This window comes from Sceloporus occidentalis, unplaced genomic scaffold (assembly GCF_023333645.1).
Source record: "Sceloporus occidentalis isolate IW3139 unplaced genomic scaffold, rSceOcc1.0.p SCAF_2, whole genome shotgun sequence".
Taxonomy (NCBI): domain Eukaryota; kingdom Metazoa; phylum Chordata; class Lepidosauria; order Squamata; family Phrynosomatidae; genus Sceloporus; species Sceloporus occidentalis.
In genome coordinates this window covers 60,331,297-60,343,647 of record NW_028316982.1, presented here as the reverse complement: position 1 = coordinate 60,343,647, position 12,351 = coordinate 60,331,297, and the positions used below count along the sequence as shown (strand labels likewise).

The following is a 12,351-nucleotide window of genomic DNA, read 5'->3' as shown; positions in this document are numbered from 1 at the left end:
GGGGATCAATTCTCCCTGGGAAATAAAGAAGTTAAACTGCCCTAGTATAGAACAAACCAATAGTCTGTCTGAGATGGCTTTTCTGCCCATTACCTCCTGCTCCAGTGACATTTGTTTTATTGCATTCAATACATTAAACTTAATGGAAACTACTAAAAAGCACTAAAGCAATTGCTCTGAGGCTTAACTCTTCTGTTATCTCTCTCCTTCTCCTTCTTTCTCTTGGTAATTTAAGCAAGAACATTTCTTGAACACAATTAATGTTGTCATATGCAAGTTCCAAAGCTGTCAAAAGATATTACGCATTTCTATGTGCTTCTTCAAGTATAAATTAGCACAAGGTATACTAAAAGTAGTAAACTCGCTTCTCCAGCAGGTCATCATTACGAAACCAAAGAAGACAAAGGTGGTTGTCTTATATGAATAAAAGCTACACAGCTACAAAATTCTGATCATATCTTCAGAGAGTGTATATATACAAGATCATATGGTCAATAAAAGCCACTTCAGATCTTACTTTTTGTATTAGTTTCTGGATATTAAATATACTTGTACAATGCCTCTTATTAGTACTGCACATGTATATAAATGTAACATGGCTATATACCATTATTTTAAAAAGCTAACAGTGATTTGGAAAGTTTTAGCTGTATTCATTCCTGCTCAGAATATAACCACTTGAACCAGTTGTACCTTGTTTATGTCAGAAGACTGTACAAACTCAGATGTATACAGATCAGAATAACTTAGAACTTGGGAATGTGGTGTGGCAGTATCTATGGTTGAGAACGAGTTTGCAAAACAAAACAAAACAAACAAAAAATCCAAACCCTTAGTTGTTTTGTAAACACTTTTTTAAAACTGGAATGAAGAAATGAAACGCAGGAGGGAAAGATGAAAATAAAGTGACCAGTTCTACACAAATTAATATTATTGAGCAAAACCAACTCTGAGTACATGACTGATTACATCATAATTGGTGTCCAATAAGAGCAACCATGAGACAGACAATCATTGCAAAGGGAAGAAAAGTTCAGATAAGAGGGCCTGGACATAAAACGAAAGGTGGTATGGTGAAAGAAAATTTTTCCTACATGTTCATTTCATAATTCAACTGTATTGCTACAGCAATGTGAAAGAAAAGTGGCACAATGCTTTTAAACTGAATACACCAACATGCCCTTCCTTGTGCAGCACAAATCACAGCAATCAACTGAAGGCTGTCGCTGTACTGCTTGTTCTAGTGTTCTGTGATTACATTACTTCACCATCCACTGACAAAGGCATCTATTTCAGAAAATGGCCAGTAAACTTGCCCAAACAGTCTGGGGACCAAACTCAATTACTCTAACATACACAGTACAAAAGAAAAACTGAACTGTAGGACACAGCAGCTACTGAAATGTAAACATGCAGTAAGTAATATGACGTAAACCACATATCATATAATTGGAAAGGAAGGGCATATCAAGAAGCATGCTGACTTAATCACAATAACCAGTTGCAAGTACTGCTTTGTGGAGCTTCCTGCACTTTCTGAAGTTGGTCACAATAACATATCTTAAATTTGTAAGCTGGATATTCAAAACAATTTTACCAACTGTACGTTCTTGCCTATGTAACACTCTGTACATCACTGCCATTTTTGAGCTGAATAACAATGCTTTAGCATTATGAAAAGCAGTGATGTAAGCCACAAATAATCATATGATTGCTTGATTAGTTATTTTTAGGTTACAAAATTGGATTTCTTATCAAATTTTAACTGGAACTGTCCCCAGAAAAGGTTGTTCAGTACTCAGATCACAATGTTGCAAAAACAAAAACAAAACACTGTGTCTTTCTCTATTTGGCCAATACATTTAACATGATTTTCCAGACTATTAACAGTCTGTCTGTACCATTTAGCTAAATAATTGTTCAAAACACATTAATACATATTTTAGCTCATTAATCCATCAATTGGCTGGTTAAAAGCAGAGCAATTAAGATGTGTTTACTCAATATTCAAAATCAGAGCTGGGTCACCTATCTAATACAGATCTATAGCTCTTCTAGTAGGTTTGGCATCCTCTAAGATAAGTGTATACTAGGAGTGAGCCAAAAGGTGGAAGAAAATTCTTAGACATCCTCAGTAGTGGCAAAATGCACCCTCATCTTTTGGTAATTTTTGTGGAAATCTGAAGAATGGGTTCAAATGTTTGGCCATTGTACAGGGACAGAGATAGGAAGGAAAGGAAAGGAATACAAGCCAAGACAGTGTGGTGATGCAAAGACTAGTTGCCTCAGCAACAGTGACATACTTCCTGATATCCTTCCCCTTCTAACACCAATTCAGAGTGAGAGCAATGAAGTTGGCTTCAGTTGCCTTCCACAAAATCATTACTCTCCCTGTGTAGCCTGAAATTGGCTGGTCTCACTGTTCCCAGAAAGATGATCCAGTTTAAAAGATGCACAGTATAGAAGTGACTTTGAGAAATGTGTAAATATTTGAAGGTATTCAGTGAACACTTCCTCACCCCAAAGCTTTAGCTTCATACTAAAAACTGAACTGGGCAACTACCTAGCATTGCCCTAGCCTCCCTTCTGGAACTATTCTAAAGGTTCCATCCTCTTCTTTCTTCGCATCTTTCTCTTTTGACATTTTCACCACTTCACTGTAATGCTTCTCTTTGAAATAAGAAATCAAACCAGTTCCCTGCTTCCTAATAATCTCTCCTCAAACTGTTCCATGCATCAGAGTTGATTTCATTACCTGCCGCCTGCTGCTGCTACTGGTTTTATTTAAAGCACAGGCGTACAGTGAAAAAAGAATTCAGCATGACCTCTCTGAACTGCTGGGGGATGAATGCTCCACTGCACTGACAGGGAGAAGCTGCTTCCTTTTCTTAAAACTATCAGACTAAGCTGAGCATTGCAGGAAAGCCTCCCACATCCAAGCCCCCATTTTCAATTACTATACATACTGAAAGGGATTTTTAAAAGCATAGGCTGATAAATTCCACATGGAAGAGATGAATGGAGATCTGTAAAATACAACATCATAGAATACAGTCATGGGTAGAACAACTTTTGGCATGAAAACTGAGTTGAGTATATTAAACTTCTGGAGCCAGGCAGTACTCTTTCTACAGATCAAATGCACTAAGGACAGCCAGAAAAAATAAGGGTGTTCCACCACTCAGCCATATAATCATGCCCTGTTGTAGGGAATTTCGATCTCAAATTATAGCTGAAGTAAAAGAAATGTTGACCAAGTCTACAGCTGCCATACTGTGAAACTCCTAAATTCCAATTTTCTTTCCATAGGTGTTTCCACGAACAGGGCCAGATGACCAACCTCCTACTCTCTGAAGTTATTCTATCTTCTAGAAGACCATTTACCCAAATGCTGACAGAGCAGGAAATAGAAATCAGGTTAAATTATGAGAAAATGATATATAAACCTAATTGCTCTCCCTAGGAAAGATCTTCTCATTTAGAAATGTACTTAAAATAGATATTCAAGGCTTAGTGAATTCAATTATCCTGAGGGGGTCAGTATTAACTACCATGTGTCTTCTAATTTGCCAGCAGTTCTCATAAGAAGCACATGTGTTTCTTTAACTGGCAAATCACTTTGTTGCAAACTGGCAAACCAGTCCACTGCCAAGGTTTTGTAGCATACAGTGCACCTGTGTCATACACTGAAAGCCACACCAGAAGAAGCGGGCACAAGCCCCCTTCCCTTACACCGGGGGGGGGGGGGTCCGGAACGGATCCCCTGAGTAAGGGAAGGGACCACTGTATTACCAGGGTGAGCAGATATCGAGACACATTTACAAATGAGGATGGTTTTTGACCCTGATGTGCACTCTCTTATCATATGGAGTGATCTCTGAGCAAATCATTTTTCTGAAGCCATGCTTCTCTCTTCCAGGACTTTGACCACATGACAGCATAAGTCCCACTTCCAGCTTAAGAGCAGATAGTCTGACAATTTGATAAACATCATATGGGATAATATGAGCCAGACACTTGGCAGATTAACTCTTCCAGACAGCAGTTAGTCATAAAGAATCACCTACATACCCACTAGGGAAAAGAAGTATGCAACTCACCTGCTCTTCTGAGAGCTGTGAGATGTGATTCACAGCAGCGTAAGACTCTATCTTTGGATTGAAGTGGTTGATGATGGCTCTGAAACAAAGAGAGGAATTTTATACCATGTGCAAAAATTACAGAAACAATCTTCCCCATTCACCAGTGCTGAACAGAAGCACTTTCCTCTACTGTACAGTGCAGTTATAAAGCCATATTAGCTGACAAGACCTTGTGTGAAGAGATAGGATATAGTTATACAGCATATCATGTTTATACAGCAAAATACTTATAAAAACTGGATCAGTCAATGGTTATCCTACTTTTTTTTGCCAGTACACTAACATAAAAACCCCAAGTCTCCCTGGAAATGATTCTTCAATATGTCTGCTTAAAAAGTTCATTAGTGTACACACATGTGCACGCACACACATACAGAGCCTTTATTTCCACATAGTCACCCCAATACTTCTGTTTCAAAGAGTAAATTTATACATTTTTTCTTATTTCATACGTAAAAGAAATAGAACCAGAAGGTTTCACAATTACAGTGCAACATAAAATTCTGCTGGGCTGTGTCATTTGAATCTGGATCAAAGAAAAATGGAGTGGCCTATGATAGCAGTTTCACTGCCATTTAATGGCTGCATTTTCAAATAATAACCCCAGAATGTTCAGATGTTTACTTTCTTACTCAATTGAACAGAAATTAGATATGAGTTGCTAGTGCCCAAAGCTGCATCAGTTTATGGAAAGAAAGAAAGAAAGAAAAAAAAAACCACAACCCAAACAGTATTAAGCTCAGGTCTGCCTGCATATAATATGCTTGTGGCTTTTTTTGTTTTATAAAGACAGAGAAGACTTAGCTGTTTCAGGCTATAGTAACTCCTATATGAGCAACATTAGCTCCCAAAGTGTCAGGAACTGGTCTACAGAAATACTGTCTCTTGGGCATTTGACAGCCAGACTATTAGAAACTCTTTAAATGCAAGGGCATATCAAATATATTTAAGATTTATTTCAATTGTATCCCTCCCAGGTACATTTTATCAACCAGGACAGGCAAGGGTTTGCTCTGATTGAATGACTTCAAGTCATTTCTGATGTATAGTGACCCGAAGGTGAACCTATCACAGGGTTTTCTTGTGCAAAGGGAGTTTGCCATTGCCTTCTCTAGAACTGAGAGAGTGTGACTTGTCCAAGGTCACCCAGTGAGTTTCCATGGTCAAGTGGGGGTTTGAATCTGGGTCTCTAGGACACCTAGACCAATATCAAACTACTACACATGCTGGATTCTCTAGGGAAGGAGCAAAGAGAAAACATTAGGATATAACTTCTTAAATACCCTATCTGAATCTTAAGCTGATGCTTTGTGAAACCGAGCATCTGTGCCTGAAATGCAGCATGTATAACAACAAGAATAGAAGCAACATTATTTGAAAAGTGCTCAGCAAGCAAGTTACAGGAAGTGTGAGACTCTAAGGATAACAATAACATAAGATTTGAAGTAACTTTCACTTGCACCTCCAACACGATGCTATATCCCAATAGAAGACTGTTATGGCTTATAACTAAGAGGACATTTGGCTCTTCAAATATTTTGGACTACAAGTCCTGTTGTTCCTTTTCATTGGCCTTTCTGGATAGGGGTTCTGGAAGGTGAGCTGGACTACAACTTAGAACAGGGGTAGGCAACCTTTTTGAGCCGGGGGCCGGGTTGCTGTCCCTCAGACAACTGGGGGGCTGAAGTAAAAATAAATAAATAAATAAATAATTTTAAATAAATAAATAAATAAATAAACTGGTCCAAATGTAGGACAAAAATTTCAAATGGAGGACACTTTTTTAAAAAAATAGAGGACATGCAAAAAAATTGCTGATTTTTAAAAAAATGTTAACATAAATGCATGTTTCGGAGGCTTCTATAGACAATTACCCCCCTTGCCCGCTGCTTGCCCCCCTTGCCCGCCGCTTGCCCCCCCTTGCCCGCCTCCTCCTGATAGGCCAAAGGCCCCACGCCCTCACGCGAGAGGCCAAAGGCTCCGGTGGCAATTGGCGGCAGGACCAGGCTGGGGCCGGTCCCAAGGCCTTGCCGGGCCGCATCTGGCCCGTGGGCCGCAGGTTGCCTACCCCTGACTTAGAAGACCAAGGTTTAAATTCCCACTCTGCCATGGAAACTCATTGGGAGACCCTGGGCATGTCATACTCTCTCAAGTCTCGGAGGAAGGCAAGTCTGAATCTTGCCAAGAAAAACCCAGGATAGGTTCACTTTAGTATTACCATAAGTGGGAAAGGACTTGAAGGCACACAACAACAACAGTCTGGAGAGTTAAAGACAATGAAATGTCTTTATTGTTTTAACTAAGTGGGTGCATATCAAAAATAAATCTTCACAAAGCATGAATTTCACTTTTGTTTTATCGTGTTCAAGTTTCATCAAGTTTCTACTGCTATAGAGACCACATCTAATTGTGATGTGTTGAAAGACTTATTTTGTATATAGTAAGTGAGATCACAGCACTTATATGTTTTCATGAACAAGGCCAGTTTGATACTACGGGGAAAAGGAAATGAGATTTTAAAAAATCACAAACAGGAAGACCGCTATCATTAGGAATAATTACTGGGAAATGCATTCCATAAGGGAAGTTGAAGACTACTCAGTTTTAGAAGGCTGAAGAGCTGGTGTACTTATCTATGGAATTAGGCAGATCTATGTAAATTTATAATAACCTAGGCTATGCCCTTTCCCCCTTCAGGAATGATTAACCTTGCATTCTATTTGAATAGAGATTTCAGCTCCCACAATGATCTGCTCTATCTGCAAATATCTATTACTATGTTATTACCTTATATACAGAAGAATTAAATATATATGTCTACCAGAGCTTCTTTGGATAAGAAAGCAAAGTATCCTCTTCAAATATGTTTTTTACAAGAACTCCAGAATAGTTACAGTTAACCCCACAGAAAGCATCAATTGGTCCTATGGGCTGAATGAGATGGGTTTTGATTGACCATAACTATTATCTACAAAACACTGTACATTACACTTCAATTTTTCCTATGATTTCAAGTTGCTGAAAGATGCAGATCTTTTGCACGCTGAACCCTCTGAATCCACTTCACTTTTCAGCTATCAAAGATTTTTCCCTAAATCAGTACTTTGAAATGCTTTACTTTAAGGAATATTCTTCCTTAAAGTAACTGGACGGAACTGTACAGAACAAGACAAAATGACAAATAAAAACAGTCCTAAAACAGTTGTGTTCATCCAACAAGAACCATGCTATCAGTCATTATGGTGTTGTCTCTGTCTCTAATAAGGGGGATAATTAGGACTTACTGTAAGGAAGTTAGCATACTATGGCCTGTTACAGACTGCCAAAATAAAGCTGCTTCGGGTCTCTTCGGAGGTATGCTCTTTAAATGATGCATGGGTCCTAAGAGTCCGGAGGTCGCGCCAAAGCCGCACTCCATTCCTAAGCACTGGAGTGCAGCTTTGGTGCAGCTTCCGGATTCTTAGGATGCATGCATCATTTAAACAGCATACCTCCAAAGAGACCCGAAGCAGCTTTATTTTGGCAGTCTGTAACAGGCCTCTGTGATGAATTTATGCCTGTTGGTTGCATTGAAGGGCTGGAATCTGTTACAGGCTGAAATAGGAAACGCATCATACACACCTTTCCCAGATTATGTATAACCAAGCTGAAATACTGCACATTTAACAAAAAACTCACCATACCCATTCAGTATTATTATCTGGCCAGCTTCCGAACAGAGAAGTGCTACAAAGATTACTCTTTAACCTGGGGTTAAAGTTCATAAATATGCTACACACCTATCAGAACTCAGATGGAGGAAACCCATCTCCCAATACTGTGAACAAACACTTCAAAGTAACTTCACTTTTTCTTCTCTCAAGACAGTTTGGGATAGGAATGGCACGAAGCCTTGCAAAAACCTTTGTTGTTATTATTAACTGCTGTCAAGTTGACTTTGACAGGACAATCATATGAATGAGGGACCTCACTGTCTGCTATACAGCAGGCAAAGTTCTGGAGGGGAAGCAAGAATCACTCTTTCACCTATTCTTAAAAAATAACATACAGCAAAACTCAGACCCTGTCTAAAAGAGTAGGATGATTCTCATCTCAAAGTAAACTGCTCTCATCCTTTGTGAATAGTGACACTGATGGATTTCGCTTATCTATGCCAGCATCATAAAGCAGCACTAATGTATTGCTGGACCACAAAAATAATTAGTTTTGGTAGGGCTTAGCACTTATGAAAGTTATTGATTCTCTACAAGCTACATCAAGCATGACCTTTTATTCCCGCCATACTAGAATAAGTAGAAGGAGTGTTTGGTATTCATGAGATGCTGGTAAAGGCCTCCTTCATAAACACAGAACATATGACTGTGCTCTGCTTGACAGAATATTTAAACCCATCCTGCCCACATATTTTAATGCCAGAGAATCTCTTTGCGGGAGAATGGGGAGAGTGATATACATTATCTCTTGCAAGTCTTCGCAAAACATTATGTTGAGACTTGAGGAGCTCCTCAGCAATAATACCTATAATTGATAGCCATTAGCCACACTCAAAAGACAGGGGCTACCAAAGTATTCAAAGAAAATATTGGCCAATGAGACAAAGGACAAGTTAAAATATCCAAGGAAAATAATCTTACAGACAGCTATTCAAAATACACAAGTTTTAATATCTCAAAGGAGCACTTAGAGAACATGGTTCAAAACTGATGTTCTTATAAATTAACAAAAACAAACAAAAAAACTCCCAACATGTTTTAGCTCTGTGAGGCAAGCAACAGAGGGAACTGTAACTGGGGAAACTGCTCTTATCAAGTTGACAACCTTCACAACTGCCTATCATTTTTTTAAAAAAAAAAGTTGGATGATAAATCTGTGCAGGGTGATCAGCTGAGTAAATCTCTTACTAAACATTATCAGTCTGTTATCAATTTAACTAAATACTGTTTGCTAAAATGACTATTTCATTACTTCAACTCCAAAAGTATAAAGGATACTGAACAAAACAGGCAAAAAAGGAAACCTGCAAAAATAGCAACAAAGAATAATGATAACTTTTTTTCACACTTGATGCTAAGATGGATGGGCTTATCCTTTAATGATATACTGAATTTAGGATACACCAACTGATGCTTCCTCGAATTCACATGTTACAGCCCTCCAGTTGACCTCAACTCATGTCAGTCCTATGGATGAGACATCTCCAAGATCCCCTGTCCTCAACTGCTCTGATCAATTGCTGCAGCCCCAGGCACATGGCTTTCCTGATTATCAATATCTGGCATATGGTTTCCCTCTCTTTCTATCGCCCTCTACATTTCCTAGCACCATTGTCTTTCCTAATGAATCATGACTTTTCATGATGTGGCCGAAGTACAACAGTCTCAATTTGATCATCCTGGCTTCTAGAGAGAGTTCAGGCTTGACCTGGTGAAGCACCCATTTGTTTGTCTTCTTGGCACTCTTCTCCAGCACCACATCTTAAATTAGTTTATTTTCTTTCTATCAGCTTTCTTCACTGTTCAGCTCTCACATCCATACATGGTGATGGGGAACACAATGGCTTGGACTAGCCTCACTTTAGTGTGCAGAGTTATGTTGTACTTTAGGATCTTGTCTAGTTGTTTCATAGGTGTCCTTTCCAGTCCTAGTCTTCTGATTCCTTGACTGCAGTCTCTGTTCACTGTCATTGAAATGTACATTATCATAAAACAGTGTTCTAAGACCACTGCACTTCAAAACGGGATCTATGCTAACATTCTACCCTTCATTTTCAGACTAATAATCCAACAAAATTATTTGCTCATGGGCAAATTATTTAAAAGTAAACTACGCAAGACCTTGTACAAAAAGATTCTTTTTGTACAATATTGCCAAAATCCGACCATATCTCTCCGCCTCTACTGCCAAGATCCTGGTCCATGCCCTAGTGATCTCACGACTGGATTACTGTAACGTCCTCCTGGCTGGGCTTCCTCTTTCTCACCTCCGTCCTTTAATTTCTGTCCAGCATTCAGCTGCACGCATTATCACTTCCACCCACCGCTCTGACCACATCTCTCCTGTGTTGGCATCCCTTCACTGGCTCCCTCTCCCTTTCCGCATTCAGTATAAGCTCCTGCTGTCGACATTCAAAGCCCTCCATGGACTGGCCCCTCCTTACTTTTCAGACCTTCTTTCTCCTCACCTTCCCACCAGGGCCCTCTGTTCGGGTAGTCAAGGGTTCCTGTCTCAGCCCAGGATTTCCTCTGCCCCATCCCGGATTCACCCCTTTTCACTTGCTGCCCCTCACTCCTGGAACCTTCTTCCCCCACAAGCAAGAGCCATCACTTCTTTAACCAGCTTCAAAACGGAGTTGAAAACCATCCTGTTCAGAGAAGCCTTCCCAGGCATTGCATAATTGTCGCTTACTATCTGATGTTCTTTTGTTGCCTGTTTATCGATCCATTTCCTGTATTGCTATGTATTGTATTTGTATTATCCTACTTGAGAGTATGTATTTTCCCTGGGAAATGATTAACCTTCCATTTTGAAGCCAAGCCCTCCCTCCAGTCCATCTGCCTTGGTCCAGGCCTCGGAGGTAGAGAGGAACTGCTGGACCTCTTACCCTTTCCCGCCACCACTCCCTTCTCCTTCTGTGTCATGTCTTTTTAGATTGTAAGCCTGAGGGCAGGGAACCGTCTAACTAAAAAGATTGCATGTACAGCGCTGTGTAAATTTACAGCGCTTCACAAATAAAGGTTAATAATAATAATAATAATAAACTATCAGAAGACAAATTTCTGCAACCGATCTGGAATGTTTCAGACAAGTATCCAAATATATAATAATATATAGATCAGCCCTAGCCAGGATATTAATTTACTATAAAATGAGAGCTGAGCTGCTTTGAAAAGACAGCTGTTTCCCTAGAAGGCTTCAATGCCACACAATAAAGCCATATTGTGTGTCATAATGTGTGATAAATACATGCAGTCTCTTCTACTGTGAGTATATATGGAAGTAACCTACTGCCAAGTATGGCTTTCTTCCCATTATATGTGCACAGAAAGACATTCATTTGCTACATACTGCAGAGTGCGTATAATTCTATTTCACAAAACTGTCACTGAAGACAGAAATAACTTTATGTGAAGGTGCTCCTGGCCACTAGTCATTGCAGTGGTTTGATGGATACACAAGTCATTGGCTAATGAACTAAAGCATGTAGAAGTCTGTTTTCAGATTGGAATAGGAGATCTATGACCCTGCAGATATTGATGAAACTGCTCCCATAATCTCACACTTGGCCAGGGGGCTGGTAAGAACTGGAGGGTCACACCATAGATTCCCCAGCCCTGTTCCAAGATATAAAAACAGTCAGCTGAGACAGAAGGCAGACTCTTTATGCAAAATGAATGCACCTATTTGGCAAGAAGCTGCTGGTAACCCTATCTCTGCCTTAGCAGTGTGCCTTTTCCCCCCAGATGGTCTAGATAAAAGAAGCCCCTATGTTGCAGAGTTTTCCTCCCTGTTTTACACTGAATAATTTTAATCTCTGAAACTGCTACAGTAAGTGGGAAATCAAGACATATGCTATAGAAAGAACTCCCCTAAATCCTTGAAATATTCTATGTCATCCTTCAAAAAGGAAAGAACAGGGTTTTTTAAAGCAAACTTTTGAGTCCAGTATGAGAACAACTGCTAATTCTAGTCCAAAATTTTCATCTTGAATCTCACACTTCATTCCATACACCTACCATGACCTATGAGTTTGTGACCTGTATACTAAAAAAAACTAACAGTATTGAGGCCCGTACTAAGTCTCTACTTATCTTAACTTTCTGAGTTCTTGGTTCAGATGACCAGTTACAAGACCCCTCCCATGGCATGAGCTTTCCATCCCTATACATGTTCTTGAGACAATGCATGCTGGAGCTGCAGATATGTAATATTTTTCAGATCACTAGAATTTTCCTTAGTTTCTTCAAATCCTGTTTCTCAAGAAAGAAGTCTAGTAGGGTTGTCAATCAAGGAAAATTGTATGAATTTTTAAAATTTGTACAGCTCTAAACTATTTCCTCAATTAAATCTAATGGCATCTACATTAGGAAGCCTCAACAAATGTGGTTTGAAAGGATCCAGGTTCGACTCCTGGCTGGCTCGCCAAATAATGTAACAGAAATTTCAGGAAACTTAAAAATCTAGGACTGACAGAGCAAGAATTGGCAAGAGG

General features: G+C 39.4%; 1 protein-coding gene across 1 annotated transcript in view; it reads right to left on the bottom strand.

Annotated features, from left to right (window-relative positions):
* The window catches only part of LOC149318433 (armadillo-like helical domain-containing protein 3), a 236,313-nt gene that overhangs the window by 47,186 nt on the left and 176,776 nt on the right, over positions 1–12,351 (bottom strand). Inside the window, exon 24 of the mRNA XM_089509700.1 lies at positions 4,101–4,179. Coding sequence (XP_089365826.1) covers positions 4,101–4,179 — 79 coding nt within the window. The remainder of the gene's footprint in view (positions 1–4,100; positions 4,180–12,351) is intronic.